This window comes from Nannospalax galili, unplaced genomic scaffold (genome assembly GCF_000622305.1).
Source record: "Nannospalax galili isolate Female #2095 unplaced genomic scaffold, S.galili_v1.0 scaffold290, whole genome shotgun sequence".
NCBI lineage: Eukaryota > Metazoa > Chordata > Mammalia > Rodentia > Spalacidae > Nannospalax > Nannospalax galili.
Window position 1 is genome coordinate 4,854,299 of NW_008331486.1, and position 24,545 is coordinate 4,878,843.

General features: G+C 43.0%; 1 protein-coding gene across 3 annotated transcripts in view; it reads left to right on the plus strand.

Annotated features, from left to right (window-relative positions):
• The window catches only part of Garnl3 (GTPase activating Rap/RanGAP domain like 3), a gene marked incomplete in the record, with an annotated part of 193,617 nt that overhangs the window by 11,421 nt on the left and 157,651 nt on the right, over nt 1–24,545 (plus strand). For 2 of the 3 annotated variants that reach the window (XM_029559731.1, XM_008824990.3), the window contains 1 exon segment: nt 11,413–11,583. In XM_029559731.1, coding sequence (XP_029415591.1) covers nt 11,441–11,583 — 143 coding nt within the window. 3 annotated transcript variants of the gene reach the window in all.

A 24,545-nucleotide genomic window follows, 5' to 3' on the forward strand; every position in this document is an offset into this window, starting at 1 on the left:
TGCATGGTGGTGAGCTTCCCACCAAGTCATGTCATGCACAGTCCCCTACATTGGGACCTCTTGTGGCCCTTCCTATTCCTCCAAGGCTAGGCTTCTCTGCCCTTCAGTGGGGTCCCAAACCTTTGCAGACTGCCTGAGAGTGACTGGATCTGGCCTCCTTGTAGTGTGGTGGTGAGCTTCTCAAATCTCACCTAAATCAGGCTGACCTTAGCAAGCTTCCCAAATTATGCTGTTAACTGATTGCTAGTAGAGGCCTAGATCTTAGGAGGAAGCCTGAGAGTTCCTGACTAGCGCTTGACTTGAGCCTCTGCTGGAGCTCCTATGTGACTGGACTGAAGTTATCTGTTCCCTCCAATATAAAATCAGAAGAGAGAACTTGAAACCTAGACCAAGCAGCTTTACATTTCTTACCCAATAAGAAAACAACCAAGGCACACCAGTAATACAAACAAACAGACTTCAGCTCAACAAAGGAAGGCTTGAGTTTCATACCAGAATCACACAACAAAAGAAATCCATGTCAGAATCACAATGGAAAAACAATAATATGGAAAACCAAAATAATATGTTCCCACCAAACACCACCAGTCCTATAGAGGTGTTCTACAAGGAGAACCCGTTAGAGATAACCCAGGACACAGAATTTAAAAGAAAACCATGAACACGATAAAAGAATTCCACGAATTTAAAGAACACAAATCAAAGAACTAAAAGAAGATAGGGATAAACTTCTGACTGGATTCACAAAAGAGACAGAAACATTGAAATGAAGAAGGAAGTGAAAAACTCAATAAGCCAATTTGAAACAACAGGAGAAAGTCTCACCAATACAGTGAATGAAATGGAAAACAGAATATCAAGCCTGGACAATAAAGTTGAAGAATTGGACCACTCAAGCAAAGATTATGAAATTTAAAAAAATAAAAATAAAAAAATGGAATATTCAGAAAATGTGGAGGATCATGAAAAGACAAATTTTAAACATCATAAGCAGAGAGGAGAAGAATTTCAGGTTAATGGTCTTGACTAGATCTTCAACAGGAATATAGCAGAAAATTCCCCAAATTAAGGAAAGACATGCTCATACAAATACAACAAGCACAGAGAACACCAAATAGACAGGACCAGAAAAGAAACTCCCCACAGTATATCATAGTAAAAACACTAAATGTACAGAAAAAAGAGAGAATACTGAAAGCTGCAAAAGAAAAGTCAATATAAAGGAAAACCCATCAGAATTACAGTGGACATACCAATGCAAACTATGAAAACCAGAAGAGCCTGGACCAAAATATTCCCAGTTCTAAATGACCACAGATGCCAACCCAGAATAGTTTACCAAGCAAAAATGTCTATTATAGTTGAAGGGAAAAGACAAATCTTCCATGACATAAATGGGCTGGAAGAATACATGTCCATAAAACCAGCCCTTCAGAGAATACTTGAAGCAATACAAAGAATGGAAAAAAGAAATGACTATACCCCAGGGGCAGCAGAAAGAAACTAAATGAAGGTATAATTGTGGAAACAAAATTAAACCAAGAATGCAAACAAAAGGACAGCAATCAATTCATATGTTTTAATAATAACTCTAAGTATCAGTGGACTGAACTCCCCAGTCAAAAGACACAGGGTAGTTCAATGGATTAAGAAACAAAATCCATCTGTTTGCTGTCTGCAAGAAACCCATCTCACCTTCAAGGACAGGTACTAACTTAAGGTGAAAGGATAGAAAAGAATATTCAAGCAAATGGCACTAAGAAACAAGCAAGTGTTTCAATTCTAATATCTGACAAAATGGACTTCAAACCGAAACTAATCAGAAGAGGGTCACTTCATTCTGATCAAAGCAACAATTGGCCAAGAAGATATTACAATCATGAACATATATGCACCAAACTGGTGCACCCAATATCATAAAAACAGTACTACAGGAATTTAAGACACAGATTAACCCCAGCTCAGTAATACAAGGGGACTTCAATACGCCACTCCATTAGACAGATCAACAGGACAAAGAATAAACAGACATCTGAATTAAATGATACATATAACAAATGGACCTAACAGATATCTTCCAAATATTCCACCCAAGCACCAAAGAATATGCTTTCTATTCAGCACCTCATAGTACTTTCTCCAAAATTGACCATGTACTGGGGCACAAAAGAAACTTTTAACAAGTAAAAAAAAAAAAAAATTGAAAAAATTCCATAGTTTTTCAGATCAAAGGGCAAAAAAGCTTAAAATCAACACTGAAAGAAGCCCTAGTAACTACATGAATTCATAAAGATTAAATAACACACTCCTAATGATGAATGGGTCAAAGAAGAAACTAAGAAAGAAATAAAAGTATTCCCAGGGGCAGGAGAGATGGCTCGGCAGTTAAGAACACTGGCTGTTCTTGCAGAAGACCCAGATTTGAATCCCAGCACCCACATGGCAGCTAACAGCTGTCGTTAACTCCAGTTCCGGGGGATCTGATGGCCTCTTCTGTCCTCCACAGGCATTGCACCACATGGGTGCACTTACCTACATGCAGGCAATACACGCATACACATGAAATAAAAATAAGTAAAAATTTTTTTAAAAAGTATTCCTGGAACTAAACAAAAAGTACAGTGCAACACAGCAAAACCTCTAGGACACATTAAAAGCAGTCCTAAGAGGGAAGTTTATAGCTCTAAGTGCCTACATTAAAATATCAGAGCACAAATAAACGACTTAACATTGCAACTCAAGACTCTGGAACAGCAAGAAAAATTAAACCCAAACCCAGCATGTGAGAAGAAATAACAAAAATCAGCAGAAATAAATGAAATGGAAACAAGACAATACAAAGAATGACTCTAAAAGCTGGTTCTTTGGAAAATTAAACAAGATAGACAGACCCTTAGCCCAGTTAACCAAAAGAAAGAAAGCAAGTTCATATCAACAAAATTAGAGATGAAAGGGGAAACATCACAACAGACACCCAAAATATCCAGACCATTATAAGGGAATGTTTTAAAAAACCTATACTCTGTTAAATTTGAAAACCTAAAAGAAATGGATAGATATCTAAAATCATGGGACTCACCAAAGCTAAATCAAGAAGAGATCAATAGTTTAAACAGACCCATAACATACAAGGAAATTGAAACAGTAATACAAAGCCTCCCAACTAAAAAAAAAGCGCAGGCCCAGATAAATTTACAGCAGAATTCTACCAGACATTTAAAGGAGATCTCCAACCAATACTACTTATTCAAAAAGATAGAAATGGAGGGAGAACTTCTAAATTCCTTCTATGAAGCCAGCACCAGTCTAATACACAAACCAGGTAAAGACATAACAAAAAAGTAAACCAAAGGCCCATAATCTTAATGAGTATAGACATGATTCTCAACAAAATACTTGCAAATAGCATGTAGACACACATCTAAAATATCATTCACCATGATCAATAAACCTTATTGCAGAGATGAAAGGATGGTTCAATATACATAAGTCAGTAAACATAATAAATCGTATAAATGGACTCAAAGACAAAAATCACATGGTCGTCTCAATAGATGCAGAAAAGGCCTTTGAAAAAATTCAGCATGCATTCATGATAAAAGTCCTAAAGGGTATTGGACTGGAGGGAACATACTTCAACATAATTAAAGCTATATACAACAAAGCCACAGCCTACATCATTCTAAATGGAAAACAAAAAACTTGAAGCATTTTCATTAAAATCAGAAACCAGACAAGGATGTCCACTATTTCCATTCCTTTTTAATATAGTACTTGAAACCTCCTAGAGCAATAAGTCAACAGAAGAAAATTAAAGGAGAAAAAGAAGAGATCAAATTATCCCTTTTTGCAGATGATATGATACTATACCTAAGATCCCAAAAATTCCACCAGAAAACTCCTAGAACTGATCAACACTTTCAGTAAAGTGGCAAGTTTCAAAATTAATCTACAAAATCAGTAGCCTTTCTGTATACCAATAACAAGCAATCAGAGAAGGAGTACAAGAAAATGCTCCCATTCACAATAGCCTTAAAAAAAAAAAAATCCGGGAATAAACCTAACCAAAGACATCAAAGATCTCTACAATGAAAATTTTAAATCTTTAAAGAAAGAGATTGAGGAAGACACCAGGAGATGGTCCCATGCTCATGGATTGGAAGAATTAATATTGTAAAAATGGCCATCCTTCCAAAAGCAATATATAGATTCAATGCAGTCCCAATCAAAATCCCCATGACATACTTCACAGAATTAGGGGAAAAAAATCCTTAAATTCATATGGAAGCACAAACGACCCTGGATAGCCAAGTGACCCTGAGCAGAAAGAACAATGCTGGGGGGATTACTATACCAGATCTGAAACTATGTTATAGAACTGTAGTCATAAAAACAGCATGGTACTGGCACAAAAATATATAAATGGAACATAACTGAAGACCCAAACATGAGTACACAAAATTTCAGCCACGTGATATTTGACAAAGGTGCTAAGAATACACAATGGAGGAAAGACCTCAATGCACGCCTTTAATCCCATCACTCGGGAGGCAGAGGCAGGCAGATCTCTGTGAGTTCAAGGCCAGCCTGGTCTACATAGTGAGTTCCAGGATAGCTGGGGCTACAGAGAGACCCTGCCTCAAAAAGACAAAAAGAAAAGAAACCTGAAACTCTGAACTTAGACGAAAACATTGGCAGTAGCCTGTAAGATACAGATGTAGGAAAGACCTTCTGAGACTGACACGCTACCTACTGTGCTAACAAGGCTCCTGTAGGAAAGGACTTTCTAAATCAGACATCAGTTGCTCAGGAATTACAGTCAACAAGTGGGACCTCATTAAACTAAAATCTTCTGTACAGCAAAAGAAACAAAGACAGTGAAGAGAAACCCACAAAGTGGGAGAAAATCTTCACCAGCAACATATCTAACAGGTTTAACATCCAGAATGTATAAAGAACTCAAAAAAAAACCCAATAAAACAAATGACCCAATTAAAAATGGGCTAAAGATCTGAGCAAAGAGTTCACAAAAGAAGAAACAGAGACGGCTAAGAAACATCTTAAAACACGTTCAACGTTGCTAGTAGTTAGGGAAATGCAAATCAAAACTACCTTAGGAGTTCATCTTACCCCAGTCAGACTGGCTAAGATCAAGAGAGCAGATGATACCAAATGCTGGTGTGGATGTGGAGAAAGGGGAACATTCACTCAATGCTGGTGGAATTGCACTCCTATGGAAAGCAGTGTGGAGAACTCTTAAACTAAAAATGAATCTACCATATGACCTGGTTACACCACTTGGCATATACCCAAAGGACTCATACTATTGCAGAGATATTTGTACAACCATGTTTGTTGCTGCTCTTTCACAATAGCTAAGACAACTTAAGGGTCCCTCAACTGATAATGAAAATGTATATTTACACAATGGAGTTCTACTCAGTGGTAAAGACGAAATAGCTGAGTGTGGTGGCACACACCTTTAGTCCAAGCACTTGGGAGGCAGAGGCAGGCAGAGCTCTGTGAGTTCAAGGCCAGCCTGATCTACAAAGCGAGTTCCAGGCCAGCTGGGGCTACAGGGAGACCCTGTCTCAAAAAGAAAAAAGAAAAAAAAAATGAGATTTTCAGGTAAATGGACGGAACTAGAAACTGTTACACTAAATGAAGTAACACAGATTCAGAAAAACAAATGACATATGTTCTTATTTGTGGGTCCTAGCATTCCAAATCCTTATATGTGAGTATATATCCTGATGTAACTGCAGGGACCAGGAAAATGGAAAGTAACCAGGGCAGTAAAGGGAAAGAAAGAACCCAAGAGAAGAACAATAGGAGACAGGTTTTACAAAGGGGGAAATGGGTAAAATGGGAGTATTTAAATGGGAGGAGGAGAGGGAGGGTTATACAAGGAACTATGGGGATAAAGAGGAAGAAAGCTCAAGAGAGGTGGGACCATAGCAGACAGGAATTATCAAGGGAGAAATGGAGAAAATGGGGACACTTTAAATCTGGAGGGCATGGAGGGAGGAGGGTTCAGTTAGGGAGAGAGGAAAGATTAAATGCCTAGCTAGTATAGAAAACCAGAGAGAATCTTACTAGTCTAAGAACCTGAAAAATTACACATACAATATCTCTACATGAGTCCATGTGTATAGCTGAAGGCTACATAACAAGAAACAGTGCCAGACAGGAGAGATCTTCCTTTGAGTTGTTAGCCAGTGTAGTCCGAGAGACTCCCAAAATTACATAGGCTATTTGCCACAGCCCTTGATCGCCTCCCAGAACTTGACCCTGCTGAAGACAGGACATACTTCGGACACAGGATTTGGAGCAGTGGAAATGGAGCTAACCTGAAAGTTCCCTCCCCCGAAGACTAGTTCTCACAGTTTTGGAGAACACTATGCAAGCTGGTAAGGGTGAAGTGGTCCAACTCCACCTTCAAGGCCTAATGACCACGTCAGTGATCAGCACAGCAAACGATGTTGGTGCAGTAGTGGCACTTTTATCTTGGGGTAATCAGCTACCTAATTGGACTTAAAGCCCACTCAATGGGAGGAAATTCATGTGTGGTACCATAAACCTAGCTAAATACACATAGCTGGAGAGGTCATAGATCTTAAAGAAAATCCCAAGGCTGTCACATCCATAGACAAATATAATTTATTATGTACAAAATATGGAGCCTTAAATTTACAGACAAGTATCCCAGTCACCACCCATCAAAGAAGCTTTTTCAACAGATAGAGATTATTACAGTGTTCCACAACTGGTCGTGCACAGAGATTGTCTGTGAATTGCCTAAGGCTCACAGAACATAGAACAAGGATGAAGAGAACACTCATGCATCTTTCAGTTCTCATCAATGAAGCTCCCTTATGCAACAGCTGGCCAGGAAAGCAAAAGGTCACAAATGGCCAAAACGTGGAGAATAAGAGACTACAAAGTGAGTCATTGGACAGGACTCCTGTATTAAAATCCACCTACCCAGGGCCCGGGGACCATTGCGGAAGAGGGAGCAGAAAGATTGTGAGAACCAGGAAGGAAGTGCGTGACCATATGGAAATACAGTCCTACAGACTCCTGGGACCCTTCTCATATGAACCTACTGCAATGGTGTCAGCATGCACAAGACCCACACAAACTCAAGCAGACAAAAAAACAGCACAGAACTGTGGAAATGGACAGCAGACCCCAATCTTGGTCGAAGATTTGTTGGCTGTTGATTACTTATGACTGAGGAGGAGCTGATCTTCTTAAAGGGAAGGACCCTAGATAGGCTGACTGGGCCTCAGTGGATGTACTTGCACTGAGGGACATCTGGGGACACTAACTTGACATAATAGGCCTTAACACAAATGACAGAATGTGTGAAATCCAGTTGGAGAAGGGAGGCATAGGAGAGTTCCAATGGGGAAAAGGGTACAAAGGTAATTAAGATGTTCTGTATGAAATGCACAAAAATTCGGTAATTTTTTTTTAAAACCTAAATAATAAAAAAGTTTTGTTTTTGTTTTTTGAGATGAAGTCTCATTATGTAGCCCTGGTTGGCCTAGAACTTGCTTTGTAGACCAGGCTGTACCTTGAACTCACAGAGCGTTCTCTGCCTACCTCTGCCTCCCAAGTGCTGGGATTAAAGGTGTGCATCACCACACCCATAAATTTTTATGGCTGAGATGTTAATGCATCTGTAAGTTAGACTTCCACCATTTCTCAACTATGTTATGTTTTCAGTACACTTTTGGATCTAACAGTTTTCAACAAAAGACTTGGAAATATTTAAAACAACCTTAGGCAAGTTATGAAGAGCAGAGCAGGTAGTGTTCCCATGACCTTGGAAGTCTCTGTAGGTCTCACGCTAGACTTTTGGTTGCTCCTCAGCACTTCTCTGCTGCCCCAGCAGAAGTACTTGTACTTGCAAGGTCTCTTTTGTACTCAAAAGGCAACATTCTTGCTATTCCAGTAAAAGTTCGAGGTCCTGGAGCTGGGGAGATGGCTCAGAGATTAATAAGAGTACTGGCTGCTCTTGCAGAGGACCTGGTTCAGTTCCTAGCACCCACATGGTGGTTAACTCCACTTGTAACTCCAGTTCTAGGGTATCCATCACCGTCTTCTTGACTTTAAGGGTATTGCACAGATGTGTTGCACTTACATACAAGCAAGCAAGACACCCATACACATAAAATAAAAATAAGTTAAATTTTTCTAAAGTACACAGCCCCTTTGTGTGCCCATTGAGATTGAACTTTGTTCTGACTGGAAGAAATTTGTGGCCTGCTCCCACTCCATACAGGGTCACATCAGCTGTTAAATTCACAGTCCAACCTGACAGACACTGTAAAGGCCATAGCAACAGTAATGTATTGCAGACAGCAGAATTCGCCCTTCAAAGTGTAAGCAGAGGGGATTTAATACTGATTCAGAGAAGTGTTTATAAAGAAGTGCTGGAGGACCGACTCCTCTGAGTTCCCAGAACTAGGTCTGAGCTGCCTATAAAGCCCAGCATTGCCATGATCAGGAAAGTGCTTGCTCTGCAAGCATGAGGACCTGAGTTTAGATTCCCAGCACCCACCAAAAGGCCAAGTTAATGCAGAAAGGACATCCCAGCACCGGAGGTACAGGCAGGAAGATCCCAGGGGCTTGGTGGCTAAATCACTGAGCTTCAGGTTAAGTGAGAGACCCTGTCTCAAACATAAGGAGGAAAGCAATAGAGGAAGACACCCAGCATCAAACTCTGGCCTCCACACACGTGCATACATATGCATGTGCACCCACATAGCTGCGCACACACACACACACACCACCTACACTCTAATAATTTAGCATGTAATTGGTACAGTAGAAGATCAATGAAAGCTTTTTATGCGTGTTCTATTTGTACTAAGTTTTCCAGAACAACATAGATGTTGCACTTAACACAGCTCACTTCAGACTGTCTACATTTCAGTTGCTCAGTAGCCACCAGGCTGAACAACAGCATCAGACAGTTGTCCCTTCACAGGCCTTTGCTTGAGCCCGAAGCCTCACTTGGCTCCCTCCCTTATTGAGGCTTAGAGAGCACTTTGTAAATCTTTTGTATGCAAGTAATTGAAAGAAATCTCAAATGTTCAAAAGAAAATATGCCTCTCATCCCAAAGTTCTGCTTTATTATTTATTTGTTGTTTTAGTACTAAAGCAACCATAAACTCCAGAGACACTGAGTGTCAGAAGATATTGGGGGCCTTTGAGTAAAGAGTAACAGACTGGATGGGGAGATGGCTCAGTCAGTAAAGTGCTTGCTGGACAAGCATGAGGACCCAAGTTTGGATCCCCAGCACCACTTACAACATGTGTCTATAATCTTAGCACTTGGGAGGTAGAGACAGGAGGATCCTTGGAGCTTGCTGACTATCCAGTCTAGCCAATCATTGAGCTCTAGGCTCAGTGAGAGACCCTGTCTCAAACATTAAGGTGGATAGCAATAGAGAAAGATATCCCATGTCAACCTGTGGCCTGCGCACATGTGCATACACACCCACACATGAACTCATCATGTACCAAGACAGCTCTTTGCCGCCTTCCACAGTGAAAAGCCTTTGATGTCTACTTAGTTGCTTAAGGTAAACAGGCATGGTTAGTTGGACTTGCAGGTCAAGGGTGCAGCAGGTGGCTTCTGCAGCCTAGGGAAGGCAAGGAGGAGAGCTGAGTGATCCCTTGCAAAGAAGAATTACCAGGGGGTCTTAGTGAGAAAGGGGTTACAGGAACAGGTGGGGGTCAGGTGGATCCTTCTGTGTTGGGCATAGGTCACCAGTGTAACTTCTGTTTTTTAGCATGCCTCAGTCTTAGGCCTGCTTGGCATTCCTGGAGCAGCTTGGAGTGGACAATACTTGTCTGATTTCAAATAGTCAGTGGAGTGGGGTTGCTTTCCTTGGCACCAGCCACACAGCTCCCTGTGGACACCCTCCACAGATGGCACTGCCCTGAACCATGAGGCCTCCTGCCTTTTGCCTTGTCATGGTCTTTCCAAAAACAGATTATAAAGAACACCTCCTGACCAAATGTTATTTAATATTACTCTTTTTTTTTTTAAAGGAATTAAGAAAATGGTTTTTTTTGTTGTTGTTGTTGTTTTTTGGGTTTTTTTTTTGGTACTAAACACAAGTGACTATGGCCCTGGAGTATGGATTTATGTTTCCCCAAATGACATGTTCTTTATTTTTTATTTTTCTATTTCCAAGTAATTGATTTAGTTGGCTTGTCTTTCTCTCACTGAGGTCAAGGTGAGTTGAGATCCTGTTAATTGGCTCTGAAAAACATTCCAATCAGAGGGAACACGGATGCTCCTTTCCGTCAGAGTAGCCCCTCCATCTCAGGCTCACCTGGTCCAACTACCTCCATTTGCCAACACAGAAAGAGCAGGTGCCTCTCAGATTTGTCAGTTCAACAAGCATTTGGTGTTTACACACTAACTGCCATTCCTCTGAATTGTGGAGTTTGGTTCTTTGGTCTCTAGTTTGTGGCTAGTCTTAAGCTCTTTTTATGGCTATGCAAGGTTGTTTTGAATTAGATAAACAGTACTACTGGAGAGTTGCAGTGATGGCTTTAGATCCCACCACTGTTGGCCTCCAAAAGCATTCTAGACATAGCTTTCCCTGCTCAGTCAGCACTGTCTTTCATGTAAATGAGTTTGTGATTGTTTAAATACTTGCTAGATCTGTATAATTCACTACTAGAATAAAATACTGGAGACTGGGTGACTTTATAAAAGAGGTTTATTATGGCTTACAGTTCCAATCAAAGTATTTCTGGTGGTAGCTTTCTTGCTGGTCAAGCCCTGAGATGGTGCCATGTGTGTGCGTGTGCATGTGCGTGCGTGCATGCGTGCGTGTGTGTGTGTGTGTGTGTGTGTGTGTGTGTGTGTGTTGTGTGGTGTGTTTGCACATGCCTCTGGTCTTACTCTTCTAAGGCAATTGGGATTGGCTCATGTAGGCCCAACACTAGTGACTTTATCTGATCATAACCACTTCCCAAAGGTTCTCCCTCTAAACACTATAGTCATACTAAGATTCCACTTTCTTAACACTTTACAATGGAAATTAAATGTCAACACATGAGCCCTTGGGGGACACACTCAAATCACATCCAAATCATAGCAAGATCCCTTTGACTTGACTTTATGGGTGCTATGATCATGTTGAAGGGTGTTATGGGATTTGGACAGATCCAGGGCAGTGCCTCTACACCTAAGTTCCTGAGCAGCACTCTGCAGGCAGGTTGTGATGCAGCCTTGGTAGGCACCTGGGGCTTTATCCTGCTTTGGTGTCCTCCTGCATCAGGCTCTCGAGCAGGCTGTCCTTGGGGAGGGGTACAGGGTCAGGCTGTGGTGAGCTTGTGCTGGTCTCTCGTTCTCAGCATCTTTTCCATCTTCTGCTTCAGCACAGCGCCTCAGCCTCCAGGCTTGCTGATGGATCCTCTTACCAAGGGGTCCTGTGGGAGTCAGCTGGCACAAACCCTTCTCTGGAAAGCAAAGTCATCTCTCTCCTTTGGCATCCAGCCCCTTCAGGCATGGCCAACAAAAGACCCTGAACTAGAGTCGCAGGTCAACCTGTAAGTAAGTAAAAGAAGCAGTGTTTCACTGTGGGCTCATGTTCATTGTGTCTTCAAATAGGAGGGGACATGGGGCTTTGGGAGAATGAATTCTGTTCCAGATGATGTCCTATATCACAGCATTACTCTAGTCAACTCTTGAGTCAGGCATGATGAGCAAAGCAGTTCCTGTCATGGGAGACTTACAGTTCATGGCAGATAACCACTCACCTGTTATTACTCAGGTGAGTACTAGTGAGCTAGGACAGGCACCATGAATTGGGTTGCCTTGAAAGTAACCATTTCCAGAATGCTGTATGTGTACTAGCTGCATACAGTGTATGAAGAAAGATGTTTCCTTTACCCTTCAATATCAAGTAATATGTGGAAGAAAAAAATAATGATGAAATCATAATAACTAACTGTAAAATAACTAATATGTCAACGGACTCTAAGTGCCATAGGGTAGTACTGTGCTTTTCTGTGTGCTCCCGAACCCCAGGCCTTTGTCACAGCATGTGCTAATATTTGTTGGATGAATAAGTCTGTGAATGAAGAAGATGCTGCCAGGGAGGGAAGTGTAGCTCTCCAGGGAAATCAGAGATATCAAGGTGCAACAGAGTGATTGCCTTCAAAACAGGAAGTGTTTTGTCAACCCAACACAACACCTGTTTATGGAAGTTTACTGTTCTCAGTGCTTTTGGGAAGTGAAGATCAGGGGAAGGGCAGAAGCATCTTGGGCCTCAGATCCACTCCTAGGGACTCTGGAGAGAATGAAAGAGGACCTAAACTTTAGGATGTCTGCCCACAAGGAGCTCACAGTATATCCAGGGAGCTGGACAAAATGGAGGAAGTATCATGCTGGAACAACAGGGAAGGGGAAGTGGTGAGCTCAGCCTTGGAGGAGGAGCCTGGGTGAGCCAAGGGAAGGGGTATAAAGGCTGCTTTGAACATTGGCAAATCCCAGAGCAAAGGCTCATATTCATTCATGAGAGTGCTGTGTCCCAGCAATGCTGACAAGTTGTACATCAGCCATCCTTAGCCTGTCCTGCACATGGTACTCACCTATGGAGAATATATACACTTCTCCACTGTCCCTCTAAAATTCTGATGTCTAGAATGGGTCAAGCCCCAGATGATTCTCATGTGTGACAAACACTGAGAATGGCAGTTGTAACTGCCCATTATGAGACATACGCAGAATGATCATAAAGCCCTTATATGCCCAGCTGAGGGATCTGATCTTTCTGTCAGGTAGTGGGAGCCATCGATAGCTTTAACAGTCTTCATGGGAAACGTAAAAGATGCACTGTACAAAGGGAAATTCATGATTGCCAGTTCCTAGTGCATCCCAAAGGAAAACTGCTTTTCAGAGCCACTCCCATACTACCCATCAGTTGCCTCTTGGGTGACAGAATTCATTGTCACTTTGATCTGAAATGGAACTTGAAGATTTAGGTTAATGCTCAATTCACTGAGCAACTAGTAAAGGGCTGTAGAGGAAAGGGAGGAAACCCAGGGCTGCAGCTGTCAACAGGGGGAGCAGGGCAGAGGCTGGGCTTCATCCCTCCCTTGCTCATTAGAGGTGGGAATTTGGCTTGTGGTTTGGATATTCCCCCACACCTTCTACACTAGTTCCCACTGTGAACCAAGCCTACAAGGCCTGCTTTGTAGACTACAAGCCTCTCAGCACACCACACTGTGACATAAAAAGGGATGGGGCAAGACTGCTGGAGAGCCTGGGCCATGGTAGAGGCAGCCAAGCAGTGCTTCCTCAGTTGAGAGCCTTCACTGGCACTCCTCATCCATCACTACATCAGAATGGGGGAGTCAGGCCAAGGGCTGCTCCCCAGGCTTGGGGCAGACTTGAAATGTGATTCTACCTGGATCCAGAGGTTACTTCTTTGGAAAGCCTGTTGGAAAGATGTTTCTTCATGAACCACCTCCTTGTTGTGGGCTAGTCCTTCATAAACTCATCCATTCAACAGATATCGACCATCCGTGTACCAGGCATTGCACAGACATTTGCCTAAATTTGTTCTCTTTAGTCTTCACAAAACCAACAAGAGAGCTGCCTACTGTTATCTGTACTTTACACATAAGGAAGCTGAGGTCCAGAAAGGTCAAGAGATGTGTCTAGGGCACAGTTTGCAAGTGACAGTGGGGATTTGAGCATGTATTTGTCCAGCTTAAGTGTTCATCTGTGAACCCTGGTGAACTGGGCTGTGCCATCAGGGGAGCATTGCTTATGGGATGTCACTACCTGCAGGACATTTGGTAATATCAAGTCCTATCAATGGCAGACACCAAAGAAGTTGACCAAGCCAAAGCTAAGTCTCATGCTAAGTTCCATGGTGCTACAGAGACCTGCTCTCCACCAGAAAAGATCTCTGGGGTCTGTGAATTGGTTTTCTGTGTACCTGTATTCTGTTCCTGGCCTTCAACCAAGCATTTGGGTTGTAGAGAAGACAGTTCCCTTCAGATCAAGGGGCGGGGGCGGGGGGGCTACACAAGTACTAGTAACCTGGGTAGTCGATGTCTTCTCAGTGGGATGAGCAGGTGAAATTTGGAGACTTTACTAGGTAGGTGCGGAGAGAACTTCCCAGGTAGAAGAGGCCTTGTGTACAAAGGTGAGCATCATTAAAACACCAGGATAATAGGAAACCAGGAGCAGTCTGGTTTGGCTGGTGGCAAGTAGTGAGCAGTAAACTTGGGGCCAGGTGACAGAAGCAAAGCCATTGAGTGAACCATGGGCCTGGACTCTGTGGGTGGGGCATAACCTATTCAGATTTGCATATTGGGAAGATAACTGTTTGTGGTAAGATAAGTCTAGTGACAGGGTAAGAGTTCTGATGAGTGGCAGGAAAAAATGGGATTAAGCTGGGAAATATTTTGGAGGAAGGTTAGGATGGACCCGGTAGGCATATCCATAGCGAGAGAAGGAAATGAAACTTGTGTTTTGTCTCAGGCAGCAGAGTGGTTTTTGGTCTTGTCACCAGTGAGGGCCCTAAGATGTGACAGCACAAAGGCCAAGACAGAACCAAAGCAAAGCTGTCAGGGCTGAAGAGGTATGGTTACATCTGTAGGTGTAAGGAATACTTAGGAAAGACTTGGGGAGGGACTGGAGAGGTGGCTCAGTTGTTAAGAGTGCATACTGCCCTTGCAGAGGAACTGAGTTCAGTTCCTAGCACACACTTTGAGTGGCTCATGACCACTTCTAACTCCATCCCCAGGGGGATCTGTGACCTCTGGCTTCTAAGGGCATATAGTCACCTGCACATATCCATGCATACACACACAATTAAAAATGATAAAAATAAATTTTCAAAAGGGCTGAGGGATGTGAAATGGACCTTGAAAGCAGTAGGACCTTCATCCCCTTTTCTCTTCAGTAGATTTAACTAGGCAGGGATGAGGAGGGGAGTTCTAGAAAGCAAGAGCAGCATGGGCAAGGCACAGAGCACGGGACAGTCCTGGAACACGCCTGAGCAATGGCATGTCCTGGCTTGCCTTGCTTGTGGTAAAGTAATAAGCAGGGAAAGTCAGAGTTGGAGAACTTACTAGGAGGATGCTGTACTGAGTTCTAGGAACACTAGGAGTCTCTGAGTGGCCCTTGAGGCAGGCAAGCAATGGTTTGAGGTCTGTTTGAACAAATCACATCACAGCTGTGTATAGTAAGGAAGTCAGGAGGCTAGTTAAGGTATGAACTTAAAGGGTACGTTGATTATAAGTCAAAAATTCCAACCCAGATTATCTTAGGCCAGGAAGGAGGGCCACAGGGGTTCATAAAACCAGACTAAGAATAGCAGTGGGGCTGACGAGATCCAAGGACTCCAGTGCCATCAAGTTGGATGGCTTTGCAACGTGAGGAAAAAGCTTTCCTTTCTAGTTAGAAGAATCTGAGGAAGGGCTTGAGTTGCCCAGCCAGGATCACAGGCCCCTACCTAGTTCTACCTGGGAGTGTCCCTCTTGGTGAGCAGAGCAGCCTTAGAGAAGCAAAGGAGTGTCCAGGAGGCAAGAGGACAGGATGTGGATGGGCCGTGAAAGTGGAGGAGCTTCAAGGAGAGGAGAGGCAGTGTGACTCCCCACAAAGATAGCTGGGGTGGGGGTGTCCAAAGCAAAGGCCATGGAATCTGTTCACTGAAAATTCCTAGTGGTGGGAGCCAGGTATCTGCATAAAAATAACTAACAACAGGGCCTTGGGGATGAGAACTGGTTGAATGTGCCAATTGGGACGACCTGGCCCACCTCTGAGAAGCAAGGTCTGTTGGGAAGGCAAGGGGCACGACTTGCTAAGGTGCTTCTTGCTTTTCCAAATTCATAACCTTGGTTCCAGGCTACGACTGATCATAACATGAGACAAAATTTCTTCACAGAAGTTTTTCAGCTCAATCTATGGGAGAAAGCAAAGAAGACTGTCAGAAAGATGGTCATTCCTCGCCATGTTCCCTAAAAGGATGTCAGCCAGGAGGGCAGGGGAGCTTGGAACATGGGGAATGCCTGCTGGGTGATCTGTCCTCTTTGCCAAAGTCTTTGTTGTACTTGGTTAGTACACACTGCTATAAAGTTGGGTTTCTAAAACGTTGACATTTCAGACTCAGTTCCCTCCCAGTACTTAGTTTAGTTTACTTTTTTTTTTTTTTTTTTTTTTTTTTTTTTAAAACCCTGTAGCCAGCTGTCCTGGAACTCACTATGTAGACCAGGCTGGCCTTGAACTCACAGAGATCCGCCTGCCTCTGCCTCCTGAGTGCTGAATAGTTTACTTTTTGATCACGTGAAGAAATTTGAAACCAAGGCAACTACTAAACAGTAGTTTATGCAGTCATAAAAAAAGTTAGCTTTGGGCTGGAGAGATGGTTCAGTAGTTAAGAGCATGTACTGCTTTTACAGAAGACTGGGGTTTGGTTCCCAGCACCCACATCAAGTGGCAGTTCCTGGGGATCTGATGCACTCTTCTGGTCTCTGCAGGCATCTGCATTCATGTGGTACACACACATACACTCAGGCAGACACACATTAACAATAAATTTAGCCAGGCATGGTGGCGCATGCCTTTAATCCCAGCACTTGGGAGGCAGAGGCAGGCGGATCTCTATGAGTTCAAGGCCAGCTTGGTTTACATAGTAAGTACCAGGTGACCCTGTCTCAAAAAAGACAATAAATAAACAAACAAACAAACATAAATAAAAATAATTTTAAAATTAGCTTTCAGAAGCTTTGAAAGACCATGCATGCTCCTGACAGAAGGCTACTTTATTTGAAAATAGAGTGATGGGTAGCATGTTTTTTGGTTTACATAAGGGACATTCTATCCATTTCCTCTTGTGTTGTCATGAAGAAAGTAGGAGATGGCCATCAACTTGGGTACCTGGATGGAAGGTGGCGGTCCTGCAAATGGAGTCAGAAGAAAATCTGACTTGGGGCGGGCATGTTATCTTTGGGGAGCTGCTAAGGTGTCCCTGAAACCCTTTCTAGCAGTTGGAGGTCATTGCTTACAGGTGAGGAGAAAAATCTGTGTCAGGGTTTATTCACTGTGGAAGTTCTTAGAATTGAAGTCACTCACAGATGGAAAAGGCTGGGCAGCTTTTGGGATCTGCTGCTGCAGGGCCTGTGCTTCCTTTGCCTGTTTCCATCCCATCTGGGAAAAAGTGTTCTAGAGACTGGTATAGAGGCCTGTCTGTCTTCTGTGGGAGCTTGACAGCAAGTTCCCCTGGCCACCATCTGAGTGACCATCTGTCCGTCTACATCTGCCCAACTCTCATAGGGTTGTTCAAGGCCTGAACTTGGGGGAAGCAGTGGGAAGCCCATTTGGATGTAGAACTTGGCTTATTTTGCCAACAAAATACTGATAGTATGGAAATGTGTGCTTTTATCTCCATCTGTGTGACTCCTGCCACTAATTCTCTAACTGCAACCGCAGAGAAGAGAGGGGCTGATTCATTAGTAAGCTCCCAAGACCCCAACACTGTGAGACAGGCAAGGATTTGTGGAGCAAGTCTTCTTTTTCTCTTTTTTGTTTTATTTTGTTCTTCCCCATTTTAATCCAGTCCCTGGCACATAGGCAGTACCCACTAAAGAGATGAAAGTGAAGGGGGCAAAAGCAAAGAGCCAGTCAGGAGGCTTCTGTACCAACGCAGATCTGAGCTGAACCTAAGGCAGAGACGTAGAAACAAAACGGAGAGAAGGCTAGAATCTGAAAGGCACCATGGGATTCCACAGAAACGTTCGTGTGCAAAGTGTCATGAGCGAGGTTACACGCTGCAGCATTGTTAGTCATTAATAAAATACTGAAAACCATCTAGCTAAAGTACTGGCCATGATATTACACATCATTCAGCGGAATACTGTATAGTCATACAAGAGAATGCAGGGGCTGTCCTGGCGCTGATTAGGGAAAATCACCAACTTACACCTGATGAAAAATGCAGCCGGATGATGAACAGTACTGTGCACAGTTCTGCCTCATTTTCCACGGGATGTTAGTTCTAGGACCCTAGCACTCCTGCCGATTTTATGCATTGTATAAAATGACGTCATTTGCTTGTAAACCTACACGCATCCTCTCCTGTTCATCACGTCATCTTGACATGATTTATAATACCTATGCAACTGCCATGTAAACAGTCACTGTGCTGTGTTTAGGGGATGATGACAAGAGAAAAGGGTCTGTACATGTTCAATACTAAGGCCCCCCCAAATTTATTTTGGAATATTTTCAGCCTGCGATCGTTGAACCCACAGATATGAACGTGTGCATCAGAGACATGGAGATAAAGCACTAGCTCCACAAGCAGAGTGCAGATGCCCAGCACAGCAGTTTGCCTATAATCCCAAGACACAAGAGGTGGAGCCAAGAGATCCCTGGAGCAAGCTAGTAGCCAGTGGACCAGCCAAATCAGTGAGCTCTGGGTTCAAGGGAGAGACCCTGCCTCAGTCTATAAGATAAGAGTGATTGAAGAAGACCCCTGACATCAACCATGGCCTCCACATGCACTCAAGACACATGTGAACATACATATACACATAGGCACACATACAGAAAACTCTGGGGGAGGATTGCCAGATGTCTTAGCAGCTGAAAGCCCTTGCTATCTAGGCCTAGGGACCTGAGTTTGATTCCTGGAGCCCATTTGAAGGTGGAAGGAGAGAAGCAACTCCACAGTTTCCTCTGGCCTCCACACATGTGCTGTGGCATGCACCGCCCCCCCATTATATACATACACATACTAATAAGAGCTTTAAGAAAGGAGGGGAAAGGTGAATATGTACGTCTGTCTTTGTGGATGTGCACATCTCTGGGAGACAGATACATAGCAGTCCGGGTTGCCTATGGGGACAGTAAATGGGGGCAGGAGAAGGGAGATTTTCCTTTGCATGCTTGTGTACGCTGAGTTTTGAAGCAGCCAGTATGCCGTCTCTTCAAAGAAGGACATAGAAACTCACAGAGACTATCACCCAGTTTTCAAAAGTTGCTACTATGGATGGACCAGAGCTGGGCTTAGTGACCAGTGAGATACTGATGTGAAAGGGGATGTAGGAGGGACTTTAAGTGACAGGATAAAATGTGGCAGTCCTGCTAATGGGGTCAGGAGAGAGTCTGATGTGGGGTGTATTGTGTTTGTCTGTGAAGCTGGACGTTGTCATTTGCAGGTGAGGAGAAAGATCTGAGTCCAGGATTGATGTGGGGAGTTACGAGCATGGAGGTCGTGTTTGAGGGCTCAAGAGCAATGAAGTGGCCAGGGAGGAAAGTAGAAGAAGTTGAAGGGTAAAAGTGGATCACTCCAGGTGACACAGGGTTAAGGATGCTGCCGATGGAGGCACATGAAGAAGACTGTTTCTTACTGTTTCGTGTGACCTAAAATCAGGCAGGAAGGTAGTGTCTGTCTCTGTGAAGACAGCCTGACCTCTTTCTGGATGCCCTGCTCAGAGGTGAGCTCTGTAGCCCCTGTAGGAATAACTACCCAAAGCAGCCATGTTTCCTAAGGAGGTTATGTATTGCTAAGATGGGATTCCCTTGACCATTTGAGTCCCATTGTTTCCAATTTTATATTCCTCAAGGACCAGCAACCCATTTTTGGTGCTCACTTCAACTCAAAGTACAGTACAGAACTCCATCAGGACAGGACACAGTGTGAACAATGATCATGCAGTAATATGCCTTTTAAGCAGTACTTGTGACACACAAAAGCCAATCATTGGGTCTGCCCTGCTCCAAATTCACCTTAGCCAGCACTCATGTCTATAAGTCCTATTTTGACCTTAGAAAGTGACTGGCCTTTTCTTGTCTTGTTCAGTAATACATGTTCTTGGTTTTAATGCATTTGCCTCCTGTATTTCTACACGGCCAGTCGTTCTGTTTACCCTCTTAAAGAACACCCTGTCTTCTCTCTCTGTACCCTCAGTGCCCCGAGTTTCATAGTTTCATTTTCTTAGTTTCCAAGTCAGAGCAGCTTAGAGAGTAAACATACTGGAAAACATTCTGGAATCATAGTTTGATCCTTAAAAGCACCGTGAAACAGCTAGCTGCCTTTCTTCATGGTGTGGCCTGAATATGCTTGGAGGAGCACTGAGCACAGCACAAAGTGGATCTAATTGGTCTGGGAACTTAGAATACAACACAGAAAAAGTAGCCCAGGGCCATCTCCCTTTCTTGGGTTATATCAAGTCATGTTAGTTCCACAAACTGTTTTTGACTGTATTTTTGACATATTGGTATTGACTATGAAAGGATCAAAATATGCCACTTTGTCATAAGAAAAAATATTTTAAGCTGAAGGTAACTGAGAAAAAGCAAGCACAGGAGGCTCTCTCTCCGCCTTTACCGACGGCAGGACATAATTCCCCTGTGTAAATCTACCCCTCCCTCTCCAGCACCAAGAAGAGGACAGCTGTTTTTACCACAGACAGAGAAGGTACTAGATGAATCTGCATAAACCAACCTCACTGAATAGCCCTTGTCTACCATTAGTTTTCCCCACATTCACCTTCCCACAATTTACCACCCATAGAAGTCCCACATCCCTTTGCCTAGTCATTTCACAATTTATTGCCCTTTGTTAAAAGTGGTATATAAGCCCCAAATGAAACTGTTGCTGTGGGGTTCTCTCTCTTTCTCTCTCTCCTCTCTCTCTCTGCTTCTGTGGAGCCTCCATACATGTAAAATTTAAAATGGATTTGTATGCCTTTTCTAATCCTGTCATTGTACCTTTGGCCCATTTAGTTTACAGGCTTTAGGTACAGAACACAAAGAGTGTTGGAGGAGCTGGAGAGGGCTCAGTGGTTAGGCATAATTACTGGTCTTGCAGAGGACCCAGGTTCAGTGCCTAGCACCCATATGGCAACTAACAATCATCTGTAACTCCAGTTCATGGGGATCCAATGTCCTCTTCTAGCCTTCCCTGACAGATGGGTTCCCAGAGTGGCAAATTTTAGATGGTCCCAAACTCTAAGCTTTCTCCTAGTTTTCCACATATTCTCTTTTCTTCTCTGTCATGGATACTTGGATGCATAGCTTCTGCATGAGGTACAGATGCAAGCCTCCATCTAAGTATTTACTGTGTTCAAACCAGACACCATCAGAAGCACTTTCACATGCCTCTTCTCATCAAACCCAGCAGAAAGTACTGTGATTATTGGTTATTGTTAATTCATTGATTAATTCATTGATCAAGTCCAGTATACAGTTGTCATTACTGAGGCCCATAAAAGGAATGTTTATTGCCAAAGGTCAGGGAGTGAGTTACTTGTTGGTTAGACAGAGTTAAGTAATTATTAGGCAACCTTTATGCACAGGTAACTCTTCTAAATGCATAGGTATTTAAGTTTTGTTTCAGGGGTCTGTATTTTCTTTGTATGACTTGGGATGTTTTTGTGTTAAGCTATAATTTATATGCAGTAAACACAAGGATCTTAAGTAGAATGGTTGGGTACATTTTGACAGCTGCAGTTAATTGAGTCTTCAGTGTTATAGGGTCAGTCAGTCTCACTTAACTGAAAACTACCAATCTCTAGACCTAAAGAATACCAGCTTAGTCGTTGCATTAGTTACTTTTTGTTGTTGTGATAAGACACTAGACCCTCTAGAGGCTAGAGAGATGGCTCATCAATTAAGAGCACTGGCTGCTCTTGCAGAGGACCTGGGTTTGATTCCCAGCACTCACATGGCAACTAACAACTGTCAGTAACTCCAGTTCCAGGGAATCTAGTGCCCTTTTCTGACCTCCATGGGCATTTCGTGGAACAGGTACACTTACATACATGCAGACAATACACTAATACACATAAAATTTAAAAAATATTTTAAAAAACACCTTGACCAAAAGCAACTTATGGGAAAAAGTTTATTTTGGCTTACAGTTCCAGAAGGATAAGAGTCCAGAGTGGCTGGAGGGAGGGCAGCAAGTGGCAGGCTTGACAGTAGGAAGGTGAAGATTACATCTTCAACCACAAATAAAAAGTTAACTAGAAGTGGGGGAAGCTGTGAACTCTGAAGCCCATCCCCAGTAACACACTTCCTCCAGCAAATCCCCACCTCCTGAAGATTTCATTCCCTCCACAAACAGTGTCACCACCTGGGAACCAAATACTCAAATATGTGAGCCAAGGGGGTAGGGTATTTCTCATTCAAACCATTATACTCATTGTGATGGCGCCCATAGCTTTTTCTGTGTTCATTATTACTGGCATTGTATTAATTGCTGAAATGATTTCTCTAGATTAACCTGAGGCAATATTTATAGCATTCTTATGTGACTCAAAAAAAATTCATGTGTATTCTGTATAACTCAGTTCACTTAGCTGTCTGTACAGTTGTGAGCACAGGGCTTGTCTCTCCAGACCTGACCCTATAGAAGTCCAGGAAATGGTCTATGTGTTTGCCCTTGTCCCTTCCTGTAGAAGTGATCTTAGTTCATTTTATAGGGCCCCAGACTGCTGGCTGGCTTGCATTCATTTCATTTGTTAATTCATTCATTCATTCATCCATTCATTCATTATTCAACAAAATCCTTCTAAGAACCAACCCTGCACCAGATACTAAGGATTCAGCCTTGAACAGAAACAAGGAACCTACCATGGGGCTCAAATTCTGGTGGAGAGGCAGATGTTGATCAAATCCCTCTAATTTCTAGCCTGGGGGAAAGGGGGTAAAGAAGGCAACGTTTAGAGAGGACACTCTGGATCCTAAGGGAGAAGAAGCTCAGCAAGTTGAAAGAAGAGGGAGAAAAGGCAGTGTGGTTGGAAGGATGGAGGGAGGAGGGGAGCACAGCCAGACTAGACAGGTGGCTGGGGGTGTAAGTGATGGCGAGGAAGTTTAGGAAAAATTAAAGGCGTCGATGGAGGACCAGCTGGTGGAAATTAAGCTGTGATGGATTTCAATCCTATATAGAGAAAACCTGTTAAACAGGAAGAATGGAGAACCTCAGGGGCATAGTGTGGGTAAGGAGAGATTGGAGAGCTATTTTTTAGGTACCTGGTAAAGGACACTCAATCACAGATACTAGGCTGGATACCAGATGGTGCTTAAGTCTCTGGACCTGGAAATCTCCGGAACTCTCTTCCAACCCAAGGAAGGAGACAGAGATATGATGGTTTGTGGGATTTTGTAGAGGAAGTGCCTTGCATTGGCATCAGTGGGTGAGAAAGGAGCCTGTCAGTGTTTCTCAGGCTGGCTGTAACAGCAGTGATAATGGAATGTATTTTTGTTAAAAATTACAGGTACATAGATCCCACTCCTGAAGTTGGCAGTGAGAGGTGGGCACTTTCATATTTAGATGAAAAATAATCTTAGAGCAAACTTTGAAACTTTTGCAGGGAAAGAGAAAAGCAGTATGACATCATGGTGGTAAAGAATTTTAGATGTCAGAATGGCAAAGACAATAAAGGAAGAGCTTGGACACAGCTATATTAATGCTTGCAGTTTTCAACCTGATCAAAGATCAAAAACAAAAGGGAAATAATCATCTCCAAGATTTCTGTAATTCATAACTAAGAAAGGGTTGGTATTCAGAGTACATAAGCCATATGGAATAATTGGAAAAAGACCAATCACAACAAAGGTATAGGTGAAAGATTTGAAATAGGCAGATCATAGAAAAGGGAGACCACATGGCCAGTAAGTTTAGAGAAAAAAATGTCCTGTGCTAGCTTGGGGATGCAACTTAAAAACACACCTCCAAGAGGCACAGTTGCATACTATTCATGGTGGCAAAAACCAGTATCCACCAATTCTGAGTATTGGCTCAGATGTGGAGCAATAAAACCTATAAAGTCCTCAGAGCAGAGTGGAGTGGAAAGAAATTTGTCACTAAGTAGGAAAAATAACAGTGTACACGACAAGATCCTGCAGTTCCACCCTAGTATATAATCTAGGGATTCACTTGCTCTTTTCTTTAAGGATGTTTATTTTTGAAAGTTAGAAACAGGGCCATTGAGATGGCTCAGTGGATAAGGGTACTTACTACCAAGCCTCATGAATTGAGTTTGATCCTCAGAACCCATATGGTGGAAGGAGAGAACTGACTCCCAAAACTTGTCTTCAACCCCCCCCACACACACACATACACTATGGCACATATAGGCCCACATACATACACACACATACATACAAATAAATGGAATTTTTAAAAGTTGGAAACAACAGAAGGGGTTGGAGAGATGACTCAGCAGTTAAAAGCACTGACTGCTTTTGGAGAGGGCCCAGCTTCAGTTCCCAGCACCTACATGGCAGCTCACAACCATCTATAACTCCAGTTTCAGGGGGTACTCTTCTTGTCTCCTCGGGGTTTATATGCACATGGTATACTTGCATACATATAGGCAAAACACTCATACACATAAAATAATTTTTTTTAATTTTAAAAAGGAAGAAAAACGCCGGGTGTGGTGGTGCACACCTTTAATCCCAGCACTCAGGAGGCAGAGGCAGGTGGATCTCTGTGAGTTCAAGGCCAGCCTGGTCTACATAGTGAGTTCCAGGACAGCTG